General features: G+C 38.8%; 1 protein-coding gene across 4 annotated transcripts in view; it reads left to right on the top strand.

Annotated features, from left to right (window-relative positions):
* Positions 1-27,422, top strand: part of gabrg2 (gamma-aminobutyric acid type A receptor subunit gamma2) — a 45,704-nt gene extending 18,282 nt beyond the window's left edge. The window contains exons 5-10 of one of the 4 annotated variants that reach the window (XM_016296016.1): positions 2,319-2,401; positions 6,576-6,713; positions 19,269-19,421; positions 22,992-23,197; positions 24,892-24,915; positions 26,985-27,422. In XM_016296016.1, the coding sequence (XP_016151502.1) occupies positions 2,319-2,401; positions 6,576-6,713; positions 19,269-19,421; positions 22,992-23,197; positions 24,892-24,915; positions 26,985-27,263 (883 nt within the window). In that variant the 3' untranslated portion in view covers positions 27,264-27,422. Of the gene's footprint in view, positions 1-2,318; positions 2,402-6,575; positions 6,714-19,268; positions 19,422-22,991; positions 23,198-24,891; positions 24,916-26,981 lie in introns of all 4 variants that reach the window. The other 3 variants (XM_016296015.1, XM_016296018.1, XM_016296017.1) reach the window with 3 other exon arrangements.
* The last annotated feature ends 350 nt before the right edge of the window (positions 27,423-27,772 follow it).

Raw genomic sequence — 27,772 nt, 5'->3', positions numbered from 1 at the left:
GCTCTTCAGAGACAATCACAGAATATGACAGAGCTCGTGTTTTAAAGCCAAACACACTGGAATGAATAATTCACTGAAAACGCAACGCGAGTCTCTGTTCTCTCTGCAATCTCTGATGTAATCAGCCTGGTTTCCTTTATATTAGCGCTGTTTTGGACGGATTGTTTGAATGCATTCGCTTACTGGATCATTGGCCTGAAAACTTTCCCGGAGTTTAGCAGCTTAAAATGATCTAATCGCAAGCAGAGAAGCAAAATTGGGTTAAAGGATTAGAATAAAAATTGTGCTTCAGTAATTTTGCGTTAATTGCGTTAAATTATTTTAACGCGTTAAGGATTGTAAAATTAATCGCATGCGTTAACGCGTTAATGATGACAGCCCTAGTATAAACATAAATATTTTCAAAATATATACTGTATGTGTGTGTATTTATATATACATAATAAATATACACAATACACATACATATACATATATAATGTATAAAAACTTTATATATGTAACAATATAAAAACTTTTATTTTGGATGCGATATATCGCAATTAATCATTTGATAGCATTAATAAATATACATATTAAAAATATATATATATATATATGTACAATTACAATGCTTCAGAAGTGATCCTTATTTATTTATTTATTTTTGTCTGTCTGTTTGTTTGTTTTTGATTAAATGTCCCCTGAGAGCAAGTCCATTTAATCGTTAGTATGTTAAACCCTTGGTAGGTTTGCAAAATAATAATAATAATAATAATAATTCAAGGTTTGGGTGTGGTCAGATATTTTTTCTGCGTAGCTTACCTTACATAATGATTACAAATTTGTTTAATCATTAAAATATTTACCAAAATATAAGTTTCATAATAATGTAAATAAGTGTAGTCTTGTTTGACTGTTCACCAGACTCACTCTCTCACTCTCTCTCACACACTCACACACACACACACACACACACACACACTCTCTCTCTCTCTCACACACACTCACTCACACACACACACACATACACTCTCTCTCGCTCACACACACTCACACACACACACTCCCATCGATCGTTGCCTTCGGAGGGCACTGTGAAGGGATTATATAGTGTAATCATTATTGACATGCTCTAACCTCATTCTAAACACATTTTGTAATAAGAAAATAGCTCTAATAGTGAGTTTCAGATGGCCACACACCTTCCAGTGCTCAAAAGCTTTCACAGTGAATGGTAAAGACTTTGAAGGGAGTAAGTGATTAGTGATTCTGAATGGAACACATCCTCTCTCTCTCTCTCTCTCTCTCTCTCTCTCTCTCTCTCTCTCTCTCTCTCTCTGTCGTTGTTTGGATTGTTATCTCTGAGTCCATCACATGTCCAGAGAGCATCCTTTCTGTTCTAAATAACTGGATTAAAACAGCAGATAAAGGCTAAAGGTGCTGCTTTCGAGCCATTAGCATAGGAAAATACCTCAACATTTTATGGACCTAAACCTGACTTTTTTTGTGAATAAACACATTTACGTGACATTGGTGACTGCATTTGTTTTCAGTAACTAAATGCAACCGTAACGAGGATCCCTCATTGAATGTACTTGATGTCAGCTGCTCTTTAAAGGAATGTCGTGATATACTGATTTTGACCACCTTCTGTTTTCTTCTTTTTTTAAAGAACATCAAAGATGTCCTTTCACTGCCCTCTTGGCATTCGTAAATGGTCAAACAGTATTGTAATTTTTCATTTGCATGATACGTTTTAGATAAAACACAATGCTATTATTTAAAATAGGATAGTGGTTTTACAGAAGCTTTTTGTCAGTGAGGAGCATGTAGAAAAATATATGATTTATTGATAACACTATTCACTATTAACAAGTGGCTTATTGTTGTTTATTAGTGCTTATACAGTATTAATGCATGAGCATATTCTAGATCTACCCTATACTTAAACAAAACTACTACAACAACTACCTCTCTTACTATCAATAAGCAGCAAATTAGGAGTTTATTGAGAGAAAACTCAACATCGCCTTGCTATCTGGGTAGCTTTTGCTGGGTACCATTGATAAAACACTTCATTCTTTGAAGTTCATTCTGACTTGTTGAATTGATTCACTATGCAACTCTAGACTGAATATTTGCTTTCAGGAAGAATTCATCCAATTATAACAATTATAATGCATGTCTGCCGTTAATAGCACTTGATTTGTCAGTCGTTTCATTATTGTGCTGCTGTGTGTACATCAGCGTATTCTAGCACCGTCCATATAAATGCGGGGTGTGCTAATGAAATGGCTTATAAAAAGACATTTAATTAAGGAAATTTCTGTCTGTAGGTTGACCATTGATGCAGAGTGCCAGCTTAAACTGAATAACTTTCCGATGGATGAACATTCATGTCCCCTGGAGTTCTCAAGCTGTAAGTCTGGCCATACGCCCCACATGCAAATCCACCCACATCTCTTCCATTCTTTATTGCTTTTTCTCTACAGTTTTCTACAGCTCATGTCTTCTTCCACACTCAGATGCGGCTGAGAGCATAGAAACCATTTTTAGGATGCTAATACTGACATTTCACTTCTATTTTCATCCTGAAATATGAAGGACAGATAATGAGGAGAGTGACAATTTGGCCTAATGTGGAGAGACATGTCTTCACATGCTCACACGAGCAAGCTGTGCCAGGAAGAAACCACTGCCATGGAATTCTTCCTGTCCTTTGTCTTTGGAGGAGATGTAGGGGAAATGGTTTATGGTGGTAATAATGAAGCAGCAGATGCACCATGGACAGTCTAATGGGACAGCAGCATCTGTAGTTTCAAAAGAAATGAAAAAACAGAGCGGTTTTCCTACAAAGGAAAATGTGTTATTTTATGAGAGTTGCAAATTGTTCTTGTAGATTATCAGTGGGAAGAAGCTAGTGAGCTTGTGTCTCCTTGTGCTTTGAAAACCACACTTCTTTCTCAACCCACATGGACTGACAGTGAGTTTGTGGAAAAGAACTTAAGATATCAATCCTTTGATGTCTTGAAGTTCTGCAGCTGTTTAATGAAGGAATGCACAGTTAGGTCATTAAACAGGCTGTTTCTGTAAAAAAATTAAATAAATAATAATATATATATTAGTGCTGACAATCGATTTAAAAAACTAACTAATTAATCGCGCATTTTTTCTGACATTATTTGCAAGTAATCGCAATTAATCCCACCTAACATTAAAGTTTTTAAATATACTTTTATATTGTAATAATTTCACAGTCAATCTTCAAATTAATGTACACACAACATAAAGACAGTATATTTTTAATATTTGTTTAATTGCATCTTTTTTTTATGACGGAAGGCCAGTATCACTGTCTCTATAAAATTGTTTTTCCGCCTAATATTTAACCATTGACACTAGCCATTCAACATGACAGTATAAATGAGAGCTATCAATTTGAACATTTATTAGACTTAAAATATATATCTTTTTAATTTAAATGAACTTAAAACAATCTTCACATAAACCCATTACAATAAATGTCATATTTAGCTACCTGTGCCCTTCAACAGAAATATACAGAAATTGAATAAAGTTATCAAACACTAAATTCTAAATTAAATCTAGATGAATCCTTAATGCTATAAAAGTTATTGATTTCCTCTTTTTTTCTTTTTTTTTCTTTGATGAACAAATATCACAGCAACTGGGTCATTCGATTATTTTGCTGCTATTACTTTAAGAGCTGCCGCTGCTGAACGTGACGGATCTGACACGCATCGCATTTTCTCTCAACTCTCTTTGCCTTTTCTGACCCACTTCAGGTCTGAAAGTTTCTACTAATGAACTGACGAGTTGAATCGGGTGTGTTAGATGAGTGAGACAGCGCTGGGCTGTTCCAGGACAGATTTGAAAACTGAAAAAATATATTGCCTGTGTAAACCCGCTAATTTTGACTGCCCATATATATATATATATATATATATATATATATACAGTAAATATTTTTTAAATAGACTTTTTTTAGTCTTTTTTGCATTCCTTCTTTGCCACAATTCAGTGCTACATTCATTTTCATTGCCTTTAAAGGGATAGTTCCCCCAAAAATGAAAATTAGCCCATGATTTACTCACCCTCGAGGCATCCTAGGTGTATATGACTTTCTTCTTTCAGATGAATCCAATTGGAGTTATATTAAAAATGTCCTTGCACTTTCAAGCTTTAAAATGGCAGTGGGTGGGTGTTTCTGTTCAACGGTACAAAAGAAGTCAAATAAAGCACATCCATCCATAATAAAACATGCCTCACACGGCTCTGGGGGATGAATAAAGGCCTCCTGTTGCGAATCGATACGTTTTTGTAAGAAAAATATCGATATTTAAAACATTATAAACACTTTTCTCTCACTTTCACTAACTGTTGTACAGTTCTGTGTTCACGAGAGAGTGCCTTTCCGGCGGATGACGTTGGACGTCGGCGTTATTGGACTTCTTTTGGACTGTTGAACAAAAGCACCCACCCATTGCACAAAGGCAACCAGAGTAAACACAAAATACAGTTTTTAAATCATAATGTTTTTTATTGAAGCCAAAAAAAGTTATTTAATATCAGCTGGGCCTGTGTGCAATTTGATTTGCCCCTGTAGCTACTAATTCCCAAATAGATGAAACTGCATTTATAATGGGGTCCAACTGAATTAGACACAACCAGGCCTAACTACTGCCAGCTCTCTTCAATTAAATCAACACTTAAATAAAACTTTTTCAACAGTATGATGTTTGCTAAAGAGTCTTACCCAATAACACACTATGCCAGTTACAACAAATTCCAGAAATGATGAGGAAGAAGGTGATGGAACTACATCAGTCTGGGAACGGTTAGAAAGCTGTTTCAAAGGATCTTGGACGCCAGAGAAGCATAGTGAGAGCCATTGTCTCCAAATAGAAGAACTAGCAGAAGAAACCTTTCCAGAAGTGGCCGACCTTCCAAAATGTTGTCCAAGAGCTTAGCGGGGACTCATCCAGAAGTCACAAAAGACCCAAAGGAGAACATGGAAGATTACTGATTCATTCTGTCAGTTGAGGCTTGAGTGCATCTGGCTTATGCAGCAAGACCAGATTTTAAGTTTATGGGGGCAATTAGTTTTTCACATGAGTGATCAAATTGCTTTAAATATGTATGTATTTAAAGGAGTAGTTCACGTTCAGAATGAAAATTCTGTCACCATTTACTCACCCCCACCCCACTTGTTCCAAACCTGTATGAGTTTCTTTCTTCTGTTGAACACAAAAGAAGATATTTTGAAAAATGTTGGGATCTGAACAGTTGATGAGCACCATTGACTTCCATAGTATTTTTTTTCCTACTATGGAAGTCAATGGTGCTCATCAACTGTTCAGATCCCAACATTTTGGAAAGTGAACTACTCCTTTATTAATCATGTTGCCTTTGTGTTATGTTGTATTTCATTTGATAATCTAAAATATTTTGTATGAAATATACATTATATATACAAATGCATTATATGTGTATAGATATAGATACTGTATATATAGATATATTCACACACCTAGCCTTCGCTACACTTTTTGCTGCAATGGTACAGATCACTACTGCTTCTGGGCATCAGCTTGTATAGTCTAGCAGAGTGATGCCCCTGTGCTGAGCATTCTAATGGCTTGATCAAGTCCATACAAATTCACTTGAATGGGACCTCAATCAAAAGGAAAGGACACAATGGTGGTTTTGAGGTAATGGGGCTTTTTTGTGTTCACGGGAAGTTGCACACCATCTGTGAACATTACTGCAAATGCCTGGCCAGTAAAAGCCTGTTATAGGATCACGGTGAGCTGCCATGAATGACACTTCTGAAGGCTCTGTGGTAGGAACAACTAGGTCATGTTGTCTTTTGTATTCATACTTCGGGTCACGTGAGGTTATTAATATTTGCAGAACCAGGGGTTGCCTTTTGACCCCTGAATCATGGTGGTCACTTGGGGTCAGTGCACTGCATCCCTGTGCACGCCCTCACCTTGAGGCTATTACCCAATACCCCTGCTGCACTCACTGGTTTTTAGTACTGCCTGGCACTTTTATAATGGGGCATTGGTCTTTGCTTCACAATCACCCTGCAACATCAGCTTTGTGTAGATTTGAATATAGATTATAAAAAGAAAGGGGTTGCCCATCTGATACTTGGACCAGTTCAAACACATTTTTTTTAACATTTTTTCACATTTTTTATCTCACCCTTCCCAGCCCGAGCTGCTCCCTCATGCCTCTGTCTTCTGTCCCCTGAGAAGCATTCGCACACATGTTCCCTGATAATTGCGAAAACGCAGGCCAGTTCATCCATCAATTTTGACCCCTGAATCATGGTGGTCACTTGGGGTCAGTGCACTGCATCCCTGTGCACGCCCTCACCTTGAGGTTTTTTTTTTTTGGGGGGGGGGGGGGTAATTAATTGTCTTAGCTGAATGACATTTACATATACATTTATGCACTTACACATTTTATCCAAAGCAACTCTTTTTTTTATTACATTCCAATAGCCACTGTGCAGCTATTTGTTGTTGTTTTTTTGGACCAACTCCATTTCTTTGTTTGTGCAGATGGCTACCCCAAGGAGGAGATTGTATACAAGTGGAAGCGCAGCTCGGTGGAGGTTGGAGACATCCGCTCTTGGCGTCTTTACCAGTTCTCCTTTGTTGGCCTGAGAAATACCACAGAGGTTGTCAGGACTGTGTCTGGTACAGTTTCAGCTTTTTGTTACATCTTAAATACTTGCATGTTTTTTTTTCTTACATTTCTAAAATGTGTTGCAAACTTGTTTGCGAAAACAAGGTTAATTGAACAGAAGGGCCCACATTTTTAGATTTTACACTATTTGACATTGAAGCAACAGTAATGGGAAGTTTGTGTACTAAAATACAGTATATGTGACCCTGGACCACAAAACCAGTCATAAGGGTCCATTTTTTTTTTATTGAGATTTATACATCATGAAAGCTGAATAAATAAGTTTGTTAGGATAAGACAATATTTGGCTTGAGATACAACTATTTGAAAATCTGGAATCTGAGGGTGCAAAAAAATCTAAATATTGAGAAAATCATCTTTAAAGTTGTTCAAATGAAGTTATTAGCAATGCATATTACTAATCAAACATTAAGTTTTGATATATTTATGGTAGGAAATTTACAAAATATGTTCATGGAACATGATCTTTACTTAATGTCCTAATGATTTTTGGCATAAAAGAAAAATCGGTAATTTTGACCCATACAATGTATTGTTGGTTATTGCTACACATATCCCCCAGCGACTCAACACTGCTTTTGTGCTGCAGGCTCACATGTGTTAAAGTAGTTCTTGACAAGCATATTTCATCAGTATATTAAACTTTTTAAATAGTAGTGTTGTTGTCACAAAATGTCATTTTAAGAGCTCTAGGCAAGAATGTATTTGTTTACAATGTACACTGAAATCTGAGGTACATTTATAAATACAGCACCCATTTGAAAATTTGCTCCAGTGTTTTCAGAGTTGTGAGGACCAAGCGACCACCGGACGATCCACCGAGAACAACCTTATCTCAGCAAGTCCTTCTGACATTTGCCGCTGGCTCAGATGTCTCTGCAGTGGTTAAACATGAGATATAATTAATTTGGGGTATATCTAATGCTTCACTTCATGGAGATCAATGCATTGGCCTATGGCTGAATCACAGCTGTGGTGAAACAGAGCCACATCCCATTTACCACCATGTAGCTTAAGATGTACCGAAAACATTGCAGGGTGGTGTGAGATAATGAATTGAGTGAGAAAGAGACTATGACAAAAATAACAGGAGAGAGCGGTGATTGGCTTGTGGAGGCAGTCAGCAGTTTGCAGCCATCCTACTGCATCATGGGAATCGCTTTAAAAAGATTGTGAAAGGTGTTAGTGTAGATACACGCTTCCTTTTTCGGATTAGAGCTATTCTCGGAGTGACCTGATGCTGTGGCACGCAGTCACGCTGTTGTCTGTGTGCATCGGTCTGTGTGATTTGGCTCGAGTCATGAATGCCCTGGGACACATCAACTTCCTTCTCCGTTTACAGACACCCACGATTTGCAGATGAGACTCTGGCGGTGCTAATCTGGAGGCAGTGGTGGTGAATGAACATGCCTCTTTTTGAGGGCATGAGTATAAATCATTTTTAGGCTCCCAGCTATCTTGATTGGTCCAGATTTACAGAAGATATGAAATGCCCTTTTACCACCATACAGACTAATATTTTCTACATTAGTTTCCTTTCATCAGGCTACAACATAGAGACAAAAATACAAAGCTGGTGTCTGAAAGTAGCAACACTATTAAGCAGAGATGGAAACTGTGACTTGGTCTCGAGTCACACTTAAGTCTACACTTAAAAACTTACACTTAAACTGACTTGAGACTTGAGCCCTGTTCACACCAAGAACGATAACTATAAAGATAACGATATTAGCGTCCACACCAGCGGACGATATCGTCTGTTTATTCTAAGCGCACGCTCATCTGTCGCTTTAAATTCTTGAGCTCGTTATAGTAGGATTGATTCTGATTGGCTGTCAATGTTTTTATTGTGATTCAAACAATATAGTTTCTCTGTGCCTTTATCGTTATAGCTGTGATGCTGTTCTTTAATATTGAAAACACCGTATTTTTCTATTCATTCCTCATTCATTCATTCTCTATCAGTATGTTCTGCAACAGCAAATAACACAACAATTCTTCTCTAAACACACTGAGTCTGCATTATTGAGACACGTTCAAATATACGACAAATATGCGACAATATAGAATAGGCTTACCTTGTGAAATTCTTTGTGTCATTTAAATTGAAATGCAACCCAGTGTTTCTCATTAATCACCTTCTCTGGCGGCTGCCACAGTTTCATAATGAACGGAAGATGTTTTTACACTTCTCTTAATAACATAAACTGTCTTTAAAGTCATTGCTTTGGCAAAGCATCTGTCAAACAAACTAAAATCAAAAGTGTGATATGGCTTAGTGTGCTTACCACATCGCGAAAGGCTTCAGTTGCACACAACGCCGACAGTTACGCATTATTTTCAGATTTGCATTATTTCCAAAACTATTGTAGTTGGATTATTACAGTATTTAACCAGATTTGTGATGAGACACATTTGTAAACCTGTTTTCACTGAAACTGCAAGTTTCTGCATGAAAAAAAAGAATCAGCAAGTGAAGAAATTAAGGCAAATAAATTATAGTTTGCCTATTGTAAAACTGTATAATATATGTATTATAAAATATTTTTCATTACATTTATTTTACATTGCAGTTGTATTACAGTATAATATATTACTGTATACTACTACTAATATTAATAAAATATATAAGTATTATATTCTAATCGTTTGGCTATTGCTAAATATAGAATAGACTTGACTTGGATTTAGACCTCAAAGATTTAGACTTGGATTGGACTTGGACCTTAGGGACTTGTGAACATGTCTGCTATTGAGTTAACATTTTTTCAGTAGTTAGGTCATTCATCTGTTTTAAAAAGAGTGTTGTGCCTAAGAAAGATCAGTCACTGAATTACACCTAAACTGCAATCTCCCAGCCTGAACAGCTAAAAAAGTGTTCAAACCCCCTCTGAAACCAGGCTGAAATAACCAGATTGTACAGTATAAGTTTTCTGACCTGTAATTCAGCTCTAGCGGTGATTAGAGCCTCAAGTCTTTTTGGATATGATTCAACAAGCTTTAATCATCTGGGGATTTTCTGCCATTTTTCTCTGCATATCCTTTGAAGCTGTGTCAGGTTGGATGGTGGCTGCCAGTGGACAGACATTTTCAGGTTTCTCCAGAGTTTCTCAAATCCGGGCTCTGGCTGGGCCACTCAATATTCACAGTCATCCCTAAAACACTTTTGCATTGTCTTGGCTTGCTTAGGATACTTGTCCTGTTGGAAGATGGACCTCTGGCCCAGTCTGAGGTCCTGAGTGCTTTGGACCGAGTTTTCATTGAGAATTTGTCTGTATTTTCATTTGTTCATCTTTACTTCTACCATGACCAGTCCCCCTGTGCCTCTTCACTGTTGAGATGCCATTGCACAGGTGATGAGTGCTCCTTGGTTTTCTGACAGCATTTAAAACCCACTACATCTAAATTAGATTTTATTCCAGTAAGCCTTTTCGCTCAGGCTCTTGGTGACATTGGGTCATGTATATCTACCATAAACAAGCCTCTTGACAGAACCATCCCTAAATATTTCACATACATGAATGTTAGACCCGTGTTGAAAAGTCTTATCTAATTTTAGGCCAATTTCTAATTCTCTGTCCAGTTTTTTTGAATCCAGTAGTGTGTTTGAAATCTCTCACTATGGGTTTAGGAAGCACCACAGTGCCAGAAAAGAATCTGCTCTTTTATGTGTATTAACTTATATATTCGTATCTGTTGATTCAGGGCACTTTGCCCTCAGCTGATTCAAATCCTATCTGAAGTAGAGAACTTTTTCAGTCTGTGTCGGGGTTTTTTTCCCCCCTCACAAAATCAGTTTTGACCTGTGGGGTCCCCCAAAGCTCTATTCTTGTCCCTATTTTATTCTCTTCTATACTGATTTTTAACAAACACAGAGTATTGTTTCATTGCTATCCTGACTACACTCAAATTTCTGTGTCTTTTAGGCAAAGCAGCATCATTAATCTCAGCTCTTACCTCTGTGTGTCTGTAGGATATGAAAGCTGGGATGCCCTTAAACTTTTTGATTTCAATTTTTGAAGAGAGTAAGACTAAAGCAATAGTGTTTTGGCCTGTAGCTACAGCAGGTAGCATAAATCAAATCTTGGATATCTTGGCCATGTTAAATCCTCAGGAAAAACAAAAAAGGGAAGCATTTGATTCTACTTTGAAATATGATGAGCAGATAAATGCAGTGGTAAACAATTTTTTTGCAGTTAAAACTCTTAGCAAAGGTTAAGTGCTTTTTAGCCTTTTCAGAGTTTGAAAAAATATACATGCTTTTATCTCATCTCGTTTAGATCTGCAGTCACCGCAGATCACTGTCTTAAGAACACAAAGGGGAGAATTAGAATTTCTTGACATGAAGATGATGATGATGATGATGATGATGATGATGCCTCACAAACCTTTAAGCTTCTCCAGGCTGCAGTTTTTTAGTTTATCAAAGATCTTCTGCATCAAACCAGTTCTCCCTCTCTCTCATCAAACATCAACTGGAGCCTCAACAAACTGACACAGGACCCTCTCTTTCAGATGGGCGAGACATGCAAGTATCAGGCTTAGTCTTATTATTTGATGCATTAAGAATTACTCACCTCTTTTCACAAGATGTCTTAAAATTAGGACAGTGATGATTCATTCATGCTGTTGATCCGCTGAATTGCAGATTTTGGCAGATTCTTTATTCTGCTTAACTTTATTCTGCTTAAACTTCCCTAATCATGCCGATTGTTGCTGCATGCTCTTAAATAATGTTGGTCAATATTAGAATATTATTATCTATGGCCAAGAGAGTAATATATCCTACTATAGTCTATAGACATTATTACTAAACATTTGTTGGACAAGTGTTGGCTGGATCTCTGAGACTGATTCTGCCAGTAACTCAAAATAGTTACTTGATCCAAATACCTATAACTGAAAATAATTAAATCACTTTTGGCTGTCTAGCAGAATCATCGTCAAAACATTGTCAGCTTCTGATTGGCTGAAGTAAGTCACACATGGGCATGCCAGAAGCATGCCAAGGGGATGCAGCGCCTCGTTCCCTTCTCAGGGAACTAAACTGAACCTACAGGTAATTAGGCCACCCCTGAGCATTCACTTAAAATAACTACAACCTATACTTAAATAAAACTGGGTAAATAATTGTTTTAGTGTGAAAATTATGGGTAGTACTATACTTATAAAGACAGACGAAAGAAAGAATATGCAAGCCATGAAACCATTCTCCCCTCTTATGTAATCAGCCTACTTAGTGCAACAGTGAGTCGAAGTCTGGCTGCAGAACTACACATGCAATTACTATCAACACATGCATCCCTACTACTTTAAGTAAAAGGACTTGTGATTTATGTCTGGTGGAATGGGTGAAAAGGGTTATATCCTTTTACTCAAGCGCAGAATATTACAGTGAGTTGGAGGTACTTTTTCTACACTTAAAAGACACCTTTATCCAAACTGACATACAGTGCAATTAAAGTATACATATTTTATCAGCATGCATGTTCCCTTGGAATCTAACCCTGGATGACCTATAGCAAAAAGTCTGAATACTGAATGTCAAAGTGGCATTTCAGGTTTTTTCATTTTATTAAATTTTAAAGTTATGTTGGTGTGTGTGTGTGTGTTGCTTTGTTGTTATGGGGTTTGGAGTGTAGGAAAACATATTTTAAAGCATTTAAGCATAAGGGGTAATGCACCTATTACCTACCTTTATCACTTCTGCTCTCAAAGATGGAGTACATTATTTACATTCATTGATCTGGCAGATGCTTTTATCCAAAGTGCATTCGAGCAGTGCAGCAATACTATTATTATCTACCAGCTCAAAACATAATGCATAATAAATTATTCATAATGTGATGTGAAAAAAATATTATATATCATTTATTCCCAGCCTACACTTTCGGTTGGCTGTCTTTCCTTCCAAACTTCATGAGACATGTGGCTGAGAGACAAAATGTTAACAGACTAGAGGACTGATGATATTATTAAACTACTATAAACAGCACGGAATATAATATATATTAAAGTGAATATTTTGCTAGTCCTCATATTGCCTGATTTCACCAGAAGATTTAAATAGTACATTATTTTCCTGGATATGCACTTATCAGTGCATCAGTTCTTCTCTTTTATACATTTATGCAAGTGAAAAACTTGGTGACATTTACAACCAAAGTAAACCAGTGTCTAAATCACAGATTTTCTATTCATTATTCCCCCCATGCAGCTTTTTGTTTGACAGAGTGAGAGTCCAATGCTTTTATTTGAGTCTAAACCCCTGCCTTTTGCTCGCTTTCTTATGCAATAAGATAATCACTGCGACAATGCCTGCATCTCTGCTTCTCTCTGTTCAATCAGCAGTGCGTCTCATCTGACGTCATCAACACCTTTTAACTGTGAGATTTTTTTCTTCTGTAATAGAATATTGAAGAAACACTGCAGACACTGACTGCTTTGTGCCAGATATATCTAAACATTTTCTCCCTCTTTTTCTTTCAGTGGAGAAGGAGATTGTTAGTTAATAACAGCTTAAATTGACAGACAAATAAATATTGGCCAAGAAAATATTTCTGTAAAAGAAAACAACAGCATACAGGATTGGAACGACATGAAGGTGCATAAAATACAGAATTTTCTTTTCTTTTTTTCTGGCATATAAACTGCTATATAAGATTCACAGAACATTTCACAGTATCCCAGCTTCTGTGACATATTCTGTGAATAAGACGAGAGCCTGTAGTTTATCACTGACTAAAGCTGCAGCTCTTTTGCTTTTCACTAATTAGATCACGTCTGTTTGAAATGCACATTATTATTATTTTTCTCTCCCCCAGCAGCACATCCAGGATTAGTTTGTTTGTCAGCACCCTGATTGTTCTGTGAAGATAAGCCTCTTTAAAACCAGTTAAAAAGGGGAGAATAAAAAGGGATCTCTGGTGTCTGGATGGGTTTGCAACACAGCTTGACAGAGCTAGTTATGTAACTGTCACGGAGCTTAGATGTAAAACTGAGGTAAAATAAGGTTTTTCCACATTTGAAGGTCAACCAAATTCAAATTAAAAAAAGGCCCTTAAAATGCAAGCGATTTTACAGCAATGCTTAATCATTATTACGTTCTTTTCTAAATTTAAGGGACAAGGATTAAAACAATTCACATGCCTTTTATTAGGGAGACTGGGCTCCAGAAATAGAGTTGGGAACCCTACAAGATGTTAGGAAAATATGAGATATTGGCTGCAAATGATATTTGTGCTATTGCATTGCTAAAATCATTCAGTTTAGTATTTTTGAATAAAAATATCTAAATGCAAAATTACACACATTTTAATGACCATTTTGTGCATAAGCAATATTTGTACATAGAGGTCCCTGGCTTGTGCTGAAGCTATTTTAACCATCTTTTTTGGCAAGCTTTCTTCCTGTTCATGGTTGCTTGTGATTTGCATATAGGTCTCAACAATGCATGAAAGAGACAGAAGGAAAAGAGAGATATAAAAAATGCTGCCCTCAAAGAGAAGCCTGGGAATGTTCCCACTGTGCAGAGATAAAAGGCAAGCAGACATCTCATATCATCTCGTGCACCATTTGTTCCATTACGGGCAAGCAGACTGTCAGATGAGATCTCCTGGCAGATTCAGCCTTTGAGGTGCTGCGCTGTGCTCTCATTAGGGACAATCTTAGCACTGGGCTGCTTTGAAGTCCATGAGCTGAGAATGAAATAAATGCAGTGGAGATGACGCAGCTACTTCAGTCAAACATCCACAGCATCTGAGCAGAGAACACTTAGAGACATACACTTCCCTCTACCTTCTTCTAGATTTCGTTTGGAAAGAAACAGCAACAGGAAGAAATAATTTTTAGTTAAAAAACACATTCCGCCTCTGCAGCTTTGACATCAGTTATGCGTAAGGGCTAAAAAAATTCATCACATTTCAAAATTATGTTCTCCTTAATATTACCCTCCTTGATTACTTTGCAATTTACTGCAGTATAGACAATACAGAACATGCTCGTGCTGATGGTCGTGAATGATTATTCTGAAACATTTTGCAGAAGTATTATTTTATATTTTTATTATTTTAATTTATATTCATAAAGCATATTTCAGAAATTGCCGCTGTACCAATCATACAGTATATCACAATTCTATTTCTCACATTTCTCACATATCCCTTCTATTTACTTGATATATATATTCATTATTAAGTGGTTACAGTTTTAAAAAAAGAAAAAGATGTTACATGTACATTGGTTGCCATAGTCACTCATTGACATCAACCCTACCTTGTTCATTCCCATAATAACTCATTGGTGGTTTTGTTCTCCTGTGTGTGTGTGTGTGTGTGTGTGTGTGTGTGTGTGTGTGTGTGTGTGTGTGTGTGTGTGTACAGTATATATGTATATATATATAGCCCTTGTGTTTCTCTTGTGCTTTGTCTGTTGGTGAATGTAATGGTGTAATGGTTGCCGGTTTGCCTGTATTTCTGTTCTTTGTTCCTTGTGTTTTTGGTTTATTATTTGATCTAGCTTATTTCATTAAATGTCCTGGGCTTAAATCCATGTCCCCAGCATACAGAAGTTGTCCAGTTACACTATATCATTTGCATGTAGCATTTTTTTCTCTGGTCCACAACCCATAACAAAACTCCAACGTATTTTTGGTCACTGTATAGAACCACTGGTCTAAATAATAGGAAACTCTGAAAATGGTCAGAGGTGATTCTATTTGTACATGTGTGTTTGTTCACGCAGTGTTTTTTTACTGTTATTTGTTATAGTCAATAAAGCTTTTTATCATAAAATTGCATACAGCAATCATAGTTTTGGCTATAAAAAGACCGTTTGAAAGCTATCCGGCTTTCCTTCTTTCATCGCCAATACTTTGTTGAGCCATGGGTTAAAGGGATTGAGTGTTATCAGTATGTTTTCCCATGTCTCCTCTAATGAGTCTAGCAAAACCCATCAAACACTTTCAGCCGGTGTTTTTGACAGCAGGTCATGGGAGCCGTTAGGGTGGTGCCTTATTAGTAAACACAGACAGTAATGGTCCTTGACTTTGACTTTGCTGAGTATGCTAAATTAGGGTGTTTTTACAGCAATTTGCCAGCAGAAAAAAGACAGACTGTTGCTTAGGGGCTTCATCTAATGCAGGTCGTAATGAATACAAATTGAAATGGTGGACCACGGTAAGCATAATTTGGGAGTAGTCCATCAGAAAAGTGCCCTGTCAGTAGAAAGAATAGGCTCAGTATTTATGAAGCACTGCAGGTGTAGGTACCCCAATGATTCCATCAGCAAGCGATAAATAAGGAAGGAAGTGTTGTGTCAGAAAAGTGCAATTAGGTTACCTCACTCTCATCGTTAACTTTTTAAAAAGGGAGGTCTTTAAAGGTGCACTAGGTAAGATTATTATCAAAAACATAGAAAAACTGCAGAGATTCCGCAGTCAATATGGAAGAGCAACAAACAAAGCCTGTACCACGACTATTGCATTAGCTAGACAGATATGCTGTGCAAAGGATAGCCTTTTACTATAGAACACATGAAGACATGTTACACTCGATTAGATCTGTCTAGTAACATGCAAGATACGGTCACACTTTATTTTAAGGCGTCTTTGTTCCAGTGTAATTATACATTTAAGTACTGAGTAATAGTAATTAACTACATGTACATACTATATGGTTAGGGTTAGTATTAGGGTTTGGCTTAGGGTGACTTGCATGTAATTATGCAAAATTTATTGTTATTATAATACTAAGTATATGTAACATGTAACACTTATTAGTAAGAACAAATCTTCTTTTGTTTACATGTAAACCCTAGCCCAATTGCAAATGTTTTTTGCATCAATTTTTATCTTTCTACAAATCCAGTCGTGCAAGAGGCTACTCGTAAATTAAAGTAGTTAAGTAAAAAGTAGCATTTGGTCGTGCTACACCGCTACTTGCTGGAAAAAGTAGTTCGCTACTGGAAAAGCTACACTGTTTTAAAGAGCTACCGTCACGCTACTAAAAAATGCCGTTACGTTAGTAGCGTTGCTACTTGTAGCTAGCTACTCCTCAACACTGACTTCACTGTTGCATGGAAAATAATCCTCAACAAGGAGACATGAATTATTCTCAACAGGGAGGTTTGAATTATGCAAGGATAGTCCTGGCCACCAGACAAACTGACAGGCCCAATTTCTGGACTTTACAATACTTTGGTGTCCTTTGCATATACTATTGAGGATCTCTTGCCTCATGCATGGGGAAACACAATTCTTTGGCCCCTGAGGAGCAGGTCTCCAGCACTGGGCAGGTTTTCTGTTTCAGGCCAGTATAGTTCTGGATGAGTTTAGCACAGATGGAGTTTGCCTTCTGATTATTTGATCACATTCAGCCTTGCTTCTGTAACTGGATAGCTTCACATTACAGCATCCACAAACACTTTAGCATACTCTCATTACCCTTTTCTGCTTCTGTGAATATGTGCTTCACACGAGCTCTTGATATTGTGTCTGAATTACGTACCCAGTACTGCCAGTACTGAGAATCGAACCTGCAGCCTTCAAGTCTAACTCTCTAACCATTAGGCCACAACTGACAATGGAGTTTGCCAGAAACCTGAGGTAGCATCCAGTTTTGTGAATACCTTGGCTTTTGCAAATATTGTGAATGCTTGTTCTACAGCTAGGAGGATATGTCTTTCTTGTCACGCCCACTTATTTAGATGAGTCAAATCAATGCACAGCTGGATCTGGTCTTGGGTCTTGGGCTCTACAACCATGCTGATACACCACAGGGTGGGTTGAGTCAACATTGGAAATCACCCCCATGTCCTCCATGCATTTCAGCTACAATCACACCTTGGTGTTTGGATGTCCTCCTGTTGTGTTTCTGTGTGGAATGCGTTGTATCAGTGTGAGGAGACCTAATAGTGGCTTAGTCCTGTTTTATTCTGTATGCTTACTTGACCTTTAAATTGACCTTTAATGTCCATTCTATGATTCCCTGGCCCAAAACAGCCTGACAGCTGAAGAGCCCTGTGATTTATGGTGGAAAAGCTGCTGCTTGGAATTGACCTATCGGTAAGCCCCTCCGCTCGAATGCAGATGGGCCAATGGCAGTCGAGTATCAGTTGCATGGGGAGCGGAACTCGGACATCTTTAGGTTTCAGCGCCATAAAGAAGCATTGGAAGATCCGAAGCTTGCATCGATTTGATGATGTTTATGCTACAAAAATGGAAAAACGATGTGCCTGGGGTACTTGTAACACTGATTCCTGGTATCCTGAGAGGATGGGCAATAGAATTTATTTTATTACATTTCCTAAACCCAAACAAAACAGAGCAAAAATGTCCTTAAGCATTCAACCCCAATCATAATGAAGACGAAAATGTTCATTTTCTGGTTGCCATACTCTCTTTAAGTTACAATTCTCATCTGCTCAAGCAGAACGTTAATGTCATCTTGTGCTTCAGCAAGGGATCTCTGTATAAAACTGATGCTAAAGTTAGTGAGTCAATGCTAACATACAAGCATAAATAGCGAACTGTTCTCACATCATGTACAGTGTAGGTCAAAAACACATAAACGAAGGTCTATATTTCAGTGCCTCTCCATATTAAACTGGTTAAATGTAAATTAATGTAATTTTACTCATGAACAGTGTTGATCCAGGATGTTGTCATTGAGATAACAACCGCAACATGCATGACACGTATGTTTACATATTTATTTTGAAATATTTTATATATCCCTCCATGGCATATTTAAGTCCCACTTGAATGATAGTCCTTCTGTGTCGAAAATGTATCAAAAACATCTTGGGACAAGGTTTTCACACTGACAGCTGTCATTGTAAGACAGTAGCAACTCCATTTGTTTGTCCGAGTGAGCAACAGTAACTAAGGGGGGCGGGGCTTACCTGTTGTAGCAATGAGCTTCTATAGTCTTTCGGACAAAGAAATGACTCGGGTCTTCGTTCAAATTTCAACCGTTTACTGAATGTTCTCGTACAATGAACAACAACAACAAAAAAACTCCGGTCAAAAAACTGTGTTGCTCCGTCTTTCTTTCTTTCTTAAAGGGAGCGCCCTTCCTTAAAGGTGCTTAAAGGCAATCCAATAATAAACAGCGCAAACCATTACAGAAAAAACATGGGGGGTGTTTAACTAATGTACATACAAATCTAAACATATTAAAATAATATCTATTCAAGCACTTTTAAATTTAATGTTAATTTTAATTATTTAAATTATGGCTCTTACGTTACCGATGGGTCAATTGCTGTAACAGCAACCCCTGTGTCCGACAGTCTTTCCACATTCAGTCAAAGGTTCCCTACCAGTCAAACATTTGGGAACACTTGACTGAATTTGTTTCTTATGATCTTAAAATCCCTTTGATTTAAAGGAAACATGGTGACTCAGTAGTGTTGTTCACCTTCGTTAATAGAATGCCCAGACTGTGCTGGGATGGTTTTGAAGGATTTTTTTAAATGAAAACTGAAATGATAGCGAGAGAGCAGGTGTGTACATTTGTTTATAATATAATTTTTTTTGTCCCCAGGAGATTATGTGGTTCTGACCGTCTTCTTTGACCTAAGCAGAAGAATGGGTTATTTCACCATCCAGACATATATCCCCTGTACCTTGATCGTTGTTCTGTCCTGGGTTTCATTTTGGATCAACAAGGATGCAGTGCCAGCCAGAACTTCTTTGGGTAAGACTCTCTGTTTACATTCTAGGAAGGCCCCCGTCGTGAAGGCTGTGATCTGGATTCAGAACATGCTCGTCTAATTATTTTTAGGACGAGCGTCCTGTTCTAGGCTGGCCAAATTATATTTTATTTTGGCGCGAAACACCCCCCATAATTACGAATCACACCTCATACGCGAGGGTCGGATGTGCTTTTATGCTTTCTGGTGCTTACGTCACCCTGCTCGTGACATCTCGCTGCTCCATTGGACGGATTTGACACGTGCTTCAGAACGCGGTCACGCAAGGGCGTTCCCAAAGCATCTCGACGCAGCTCGAGTTCCTGAAGGGGAACAAACTTTGTGTTATGAAACACAATTTGTTCTGTCTTTTTATATACAGTAAATCTAAACATCCTTAAAAAATTTACTTGAGAATAAAAATTATGTAAAATTAAAAAACAATCATTAAGATAATTTATTTTTATCTTGTCTTACCTATAAACGCCACTTGTCTTATTCAGCAGTTTATCTTTCCTGCAGTGACTCCTGACCTCAGTGTTTTACCATTGAGAATTCTAAATGATCTGCTATGTTGAAACAAAAAGATAAATATCAGAGCTAAACTCTTAATTTTTGTTTAATGAATATGTAATTTGAGTCTTCTAGATGTGCAAAATGATGGGCAGTTTCACACCAGTCTACAACAATTTATTGGCAGATGGCACAAGCTCTGCCCACCGAGGTGTTGCATCACTGATGCCTCATAATGGAGCACTCACAGTTCAGATTGCTTGCTCTCCTGTTTCCAACCTCACTCAACCACACCCTTTCTGCCACATACCAACCTCCCTACTCAAGCCAGTAAACCGTCCGGCCTGCAGCACCCCATTCCTGGAGAGGTAGTCTGCTACTGCCATCTGTGCCCCCATGTCGTGGCCCACCTTGAACTGAAAGGGCTGTAGTGCCAGATACCAACAGGTGATCCACACGGTGATGTCCTGCACATGCAGCGTTTGGCCTAAGTATTCTGTCTAAGGTGGTGGATGTGGGTGTCCTGAAGATCCTGAATGGAAGCATCACAAATGGGTGTAATCAAAAGAGGGTAGTGAAGGCTGTCTTTTGTTTAGACTGAGGCAATAAGTAGATGCACCACCAATCCAGGGTTCATTTTAAATTGCTGCTGTATGAGATTAATACAACTGGTGAGACTACATCTGTAAATTCATCTTGCAGTTTGGCAAGTGAGCGGTGATCCTATTGTGGACATGATGGAAAGAGTTGCACTTTGAATTCGCCTTTGTCCCAAGATCATCCTCTGCCGTCATTAGTGCAATCAGAACCTCCTCCTTGCATTGTTTAAGGAGGTTGAGGTGGTACACTTGACATGCCCTGCTCCCAGAATGCCCACCTCACACCAGCTTATTGGTGGAGAGAAGACAGAGAGATGAAGCCAATCAGCAGATAGGGGCATTGTTAGGAGGCCATGATGGTCAGAGGCCAATGGGCAAATTTGGACAGGATGCCGAGGTCACACCTCTACTCTTTTCGAAAGACATCCTGGGATTTTTAATGACCACAGAGAGTCAGGACCTCGGTTTAACGTCTCATCCAAAGGACGGTGCTTGTTGACAGTATAGTGTCCCCATCAATATACTGGGGCACTAGGACCCACACAGACCACAGGGTGAGAACCCCTGCTGGCCTGTCTAACACCTCTTCTAGCAGCAACCTAGTTTTCCCAGGAGGTCTCCCATTCAGGTACTGACCAGGCTCAACCCTGCTTAGCTTCAGTGGGTGACCAGTCTTGGGCTACAGGGTGATATGGCTGCCGGCAAGTCGCTAGTTCCTTTGGAAATAAGTACTGAACTGAAAAGGACTGAAGTGTACTGAAAAGGACTGAACTGTACTGAACATCTGAACCTCATCTACCATGTCCCTGACTTTTTTCCAAAGATCTGGAACATCTGCACATAGACTCCCCAAATAATTGTAGCTAATCCTTCCCCAAAATTAGCATTTGCCAGAGGCACTAACCACTACCTCTACTCTATGCCTTTGTCCCCAGACAAGCAGACTGGCACCAGGGGGTAGTCCACCACATCCCTGTGTACACATCAGTCTTTACCTTCGTGACTGGACAACAATCCTGGAAATGACCTGGGTCTGCAATAGTGGCAGGAATGTGGCAATAGTCTGACGAAAAGAGAGGGTAGCTGGAAAAAGAGAGGTGGAAGCCACTGTTCCAGCCAGTGCGCCTCCCCGGGTCGGTGGTTTTGGGAACTAGGGAAGCCTCGGAAGTTGTCAGGCCTCGCCCCCAATTGCAACAGTCAGGGAGTCATGCTACTGCACAAGCTGGGTAGAGGGAGAGGTTGAGAAGAGAAAGGGAGTGAGGGAAGGGCTGGAGAGGTAAAGCAAGTGAAAGGGATGAGAAAAGGGGTACGTCGAGCGGTGGCACTGGACCCATTTGGCTACATCTTCTGGAAGCTCAGCAATGAGCTGGACCACCAGATCGGCAGGTGTCACAGACCTGCTGGATCATCACAAATGGCTGACTGTTTTTCCCCAGTTCGACAGACGCACTGCTGCTTTTGCTCTAGGCTGTGGACCACACAGGATGACCTGCTTGAGGTTCATAATCCAGGAAGTTCTGCACGGTTAGCTGTTGAGATGCTACTCCGGACACCAGCAGGTGAGGCACACCTGTCACTGAGCATGCGGCCACCCACATGCCTCTGCTGTCTTCTTGAATGAGACCACGAATGCCTCTGGTTTATCCTGTGGACCCTTTTTGGTGAGTGGCACGTGAGTAACAATGGACTCTTTGTCTACAGCCCTGCCTTTGTGGCTCATCATTCTCCACAGCATCTGCCAGTCCTCCTTCCAGGCACAGCGGAGAGTTCAAGAGGGCCCAATGTTGGTTTTGGTAGAGTCTGGCTAGTGAATTGTCCATCTCAGTGAGGGGCAAGAACTCCATGGCAAAGAACTTTTTTTCATCCCGGGTTTCAACACCACTATAGCAAGTTTGGAGTTGTGGGAAGGAGAAGGTCTGAAGCCCAGGGAGTGGAGGCTTCATCCTAAGATTGTGAGCCAGAAATTCTGCAACAGCAGAAATTCCGCAAATCAGACTTGGGTCTGTTTGGATCTGTTCACTCAAGATGTCTCAGTGTCCCGTTTGGTTTTCTACTCAAGCACTGCTGAGCTCGGATGCACTAGCACAGGATTCACCCAAGGCCAAATTGTATGCCTTTACACCAATGAGCCTCCACCCAGAAGCCTTTTGAAGAGTCCGGATTTTGTGTAAATTCCGGAGGAACCTCCTTCCTTTCAGGAAAGATCTGCTTTCTCTGGCCCAGTGCAGGTTTTAGCATCCTCTGCTGAAGATATGGAGGCTTTGGGTTTGGCCCTATTCTGACTCTTAAATGATTATTGCTTTTGGCCTTGTCTTTGTACAGTGAGAAAATAAAAGCCAAACTACAAAACATGACCTTGCTATGTAAAAGATACATATTACAGATATAACTTCAGTAATCCATATGCAACAGACATTGAAATCTCCATGTTCTTATTTGAGTATTATTTACTTTGCTCCCCAGGAATCACGACTGTGCTTACCATGACCACTTTGAGTACCATTGCTAGGAAGTCCTTACCCAAAGTGTCGTACGTCACGGCTATGGACCTCTTCGTATCAGTGTGCTTCATCTTTGTTTTCGCTGCTCTGATTGAGTACGGAACGCTCCACTACTTTGTGAGCAACCGCAAGCCCAGCAAAAACAAAGACAAGAAGAAGAGAAATCCTGTGAGTACACTTCCTAAAACAATTCACATTATCGACTACCAATACAACAATATTATAAAGTGTATTAACTACTAGTATTTCTATTTACTACTAGTATTTCTATTTCTAAGATTAGCCTATTTGAGAACTGCAATTGTTAGGTTATTTTTAGGGTCGGGATTAACTGCTAACTTTAAAGTCTATCCAAGGTTGAGTTCTTCAAAGTACTCCAAATAATAACACTCTTCCACAAGTTAACAAGCTACCTAGGCAGCATTTCTAGACTTAGTGTGCTCCCAATGTGAAGATGATACCACGCTTTGGTGAAATTCTAAGGCTTTGAGTTCATTGTAAAGAAAAAAATTAGTGTATATATTCACAAACAAACCAGTCAAGAAAAAACTTTTATGTAAAAGTCTGTTTAAATGCGTAAAATTAGTTTTGTAGTGAAATAAACCTGCCAAAAAGCAGCCAGAAAGTGTCTAGCAGGCATGTGAATTATGTGTGCTTGCTACAGTTTTGTGTTGTTAGCTTAGCAATTAAGGCTTTATTGTTAACTCTGTAGGAATCCACTTTGAGTGCTTCATGTGAGGAAAGCTATTTGTAGATGCAGCTAAGTGTGATCGTTGGTTGTCTATGAAGAGCGTTTCTAATCAGTCACTAATGAGTTTCCATTACGCCTGAGTAGGCGGTACACAGTGAGACAGCTCACTAGGTTTTGGAACATAAGTGTGCATGCTAGAACCTTTTTCTCTACATGTGGTCAGATTTGCCATCGTGGACCACCTCTGTCAAACAGTGTCACTGAGCAGTGATGTCCTTAATCTGAATCTTTTCAGCAGCAGGTTTGAATTGCAGCCTTAGATTTTCATCTCAGCAGGGTGCTCATATCCGTAGCGTGAGGAGGGCTGATCTCAGCAAATGGGTCGTTCCACTTTCAGATGATTAAAGGGGTGCCAGAAATGTCTTATTTGATTTGGGGGTTTAGAATGTCAGGCAGATTAATGAGTAATGATTTTCAAACCACATTCGACAGTTCGGTTCCCAGTCAAAGGCACGCTCTGAAGTAAAACTCTTCAAATAAAACGACAACAAGCTTTTGCTGAAGAAGCGCTTTGATCTCTGCAGAGTTGAAGAGTACCAGTCTCCTCCTTAGATGATTATGTTTGTCTTTTGTTCTTTGGTAATGATTGTTTGCCCTTATATGATTAGAGACCTGATTTTTCCAAGCTCTAAATTCTGACAGGCCTAATAGTGTATACTATATGTGATTGCATTTTTGATCGTATTTGAAATCAATGCACTTTGCAGATGTGTTTTCCTTAGGAATGAGCAGTCATTTGTAGTCTGTAATTTACGACATGCAGTGAACCTGTTAATATATGCTTGTTCCTGTGGCTCAGTGGTAGAGCATTGCATTAGCAGCGCAAAAGGTCATGGGTTCGATTATGTATAGCCTGAATGCACTGTAAGTCGCTTTGGATAAAAGTGTCTGCTAAATGCATAAGTTATTAAATTATTATATGCTGCCTTACACACCCTTCCTCTGTGTCTATGTATATGTGTGAGGTTGCAGTAATTTGTTCTCTTTCCACTTTCAGAGTCTTTTTTGCATTATACTGTATGTCCATTTTATGTTGTTGTTGTTGTTGTTGGTTTGTTTGTATTTGTTTGTTTCAATTTCTAATATTTTTTGTTTCCTGTGTGGACAAAAGCTCCTGCGGCTCTTTTCCTCAAAGGTATATTGCTCATGTAAAGTTCACTAATCATGCATGTTTCTGCATTCTGCGCAACCACACTGCTCTTGTGTTTGATCTTTAGATTCACTGCACTAACATCTAGTAAGTTTAGCACTGAACCTCCTGTGCTGTGAAAAGCAGTGGGGCACACTCGCCTCTTATTTTACTTCAATGCAATAAAACAACAGCAATGGCTGAAAAACTTGCATCATTCTTTTAATTAAAAAGTGTCCGCCTTCCTCCTCCTCTGCGTGTTTGAGGCTTTAAACCTGACAGAAATAGTCAGCAGAGCCTTAACAGCTTGAAATAGACAACCACACTGATTAGCTTAATCCCAATTAAAGAGCATGAGCTTGATGGCTTTGGCAGATTTAGCCGTAGTTATCTTTTAAAAGTCAATGTGCATGAGGGCACGGGCCTACATTTAGCTTCTATTAAGGATTAAAAGATAGTTCTCAAGAATTTGGAAAAGAGGAAATTAGATCAATGTGAAACTAACATACCAGAGGTTCTCAACTAGTTTTGCTTCCGAACCTTGATTTTTAAAAATTTGACAAATTATTAATGTTTCTACACATTACATCTTAAATTTTGCCAAATTCACAACATGTGAGTATGAACATAAATGTGTTCTTAACCTTGTTCTAATTATGAACTTCTAGTAGGCTGTTCTAAGTGAGCGATTTTTTCATATTACATATTAATGTGCTTATTGTTTTCCCCCTGCGATCCTTTCAGATGTGCAACCTATTTTTGTCTCACTGCCCACCAGTTGAGAACCACAGTTAAAGACAAAAATATAATCATAAATGTAGATAGATAATGTAAGACAGGAGAGGAACTTTCTCTTTGAAGGTTGTCGTATTTCATTCAGTTAAAGCTGCGAATTCCACTGTATTTGTTTCTTTCCACATGGCAGGCTATTTGTGCTCTTGTGCTTTCCAAACGCTTCTGCGAAACCCTTTGAGAAGCGAGTCACATGACCCGTTTCCGCACAGCCTCAGGTGGCTCTGTCCTAAATGCTACATAATGTGCACCCGGAGAAGCCAGCGTGAACAGCTGGTCATGCTTCGTTTTTCAAAGGGATTTGAAGCACTCTTCCGGTGCTGGGCAAAATGATTGTGAATCCAGAAATGTGGATATGTCCCAATTATCCTATTTCTCTTGCTTTTGATGGGAAATATTTACATGGAGGTCTCATAACATTTGTGTATTGCAAGTGCGTTTTTAGACTTTTATATTTTAGTTGTTGCTGGCCAAGATATAAGACTGAAAGTATATTAATACCTAATTATTTAGCTGTTCTGTGTTGTGTCATGGCACTTAGTTCCATTTTAGACAGAGCCATGTGGTCTCAAATGGGAAACGTTGCTGTAGTGACCTTCTAGGGTCCCACTTTATATTAAGTGGCCTTAACAACTGTGTACTTACATTTAAATTAATCATTTGGTACAATGCACTTATTGTGTACATGTTTGTACTTACAGTATATTTAAAAAAATACCTGCATGTAATTACATCTTTAATTAATTTCTACATTTATAATTACACTGTTGACCCATCCCTTACACCTTAACCCACCCTTAATCTACCCAACCGTTCACTAAACTTACCCGTATCGCACCTCAATAGCAGCAGAATTGTTTTGCAGTACAATATGAACAAAATAAGTACATCACACTTCTTTTCTGATGTATGTACACAGGAGTTAAGGCCGCTTAATAAAAAGTGGGAGCCATTCTAATAAGTAAATGATGCAGTTATGCTTTATTTTTGCATGGTGCATATACTAGTGTAATATAATCAATGCACAACAATATAAAACACAGGCATAATGAAAAGCCATAATGCATAATTTGCTATTTAAGTATTAAAGAAAGAAAGAAAAATCAAGAAGCCTGTTTTACAGCCAACTATTGCAGTTGCACATCTTTTAATGCATTCTACTTGCAATATTAGGTGCAAAGCATCCACTGGCAGACGTTTGAACGCAGCCCCTGACAGCTGGTCGAGATGTCCTGTGTATCTGATGGGACTCTTGCTGATTTTGTGTTCTGTTCTAAAAGCAGGCCCCCACTGTGGACATTCGCCCGCGCTCAGCCACCGCCATCCAGATGAACAACGCCACCCACATGCAGGAGCGGGACGAGGAATACGGCTACGAGTGTCTGGATGGGAAGGACTGCTCCAGCTTCTTCTGCTGCTTTGAGGACTGTCGCTCAGGAGCGTGGCGGCACGGCCGTTTGCACATCCGTGTCACTAAGATAGACTCTTACGCACGCATTTTCTTTCCTACTGCATTTGGTCTATTCAACGTAGTTTACTGGTTTTCCTATCTCTATCTTTAAAATAGTTAGAAAAAAATAGGCTGGCCTTATTTTATGTTACAGATTCCAGCAAGACCCGTTCTTGGAAACGTGAACCCACTGAAAACATTTAAGTTGCGTTGTGTTGTTGTTGTTGTTTTCCAGTCTACGTAATGTTTCGGGTTTTTTTGTTTTTTTCGAAAGTGCATTTTAGGATTTTTTTTTTTTTTGTGCATTTATGTAATGTGGAATTGTTGGTTTGTCTATGTTTACATCTTTTTTTCTAGAAAGTATACATTGTGCATAAAGCAAAAGTTGTAGCAAAAAAGAAAACAAAAAAGCGCAGAAGGGGCAGTCAGTGAGAACCTGCATCTGTGAGATTATTCCTGAATCGTGTAGAGCAAACAGCAGAAGATCTGAGTATTGCATGCCTACATGTCCTTTTAGCCCCTAAAGAGCAAGCACTAAAGAGATTTCGGGAACCTTCTTCAAATGCGTGGCTGTCAGGCCTATGTGAGGTAAAAGCAATCAATCAAATATTAATAAATGTG

This window comes from Sinocyclocheilus grahami, unplaced genomic scaffold, assembly GCF_001515645.1.
Source record: "Sinocyclocheilus grahami isolate Dianchi unplaced genomic scaffold, SAMN03320097.WGS_v1.1 scaffold343.1, whole genome shotgun sequence".
Lineage (NCBI taxonomy): Eukaryota > Metazoa > Chordata > Actinopteri > Cypriniformes > Cyprinidae > Sinocyclocheilus > Sinocyclocheilus grahami.
The sequence above is the reverse complement of the archived record's forward strand: the minus strand, read 5'-3'. Positions and strand labels throughout refer to the sequence as shown.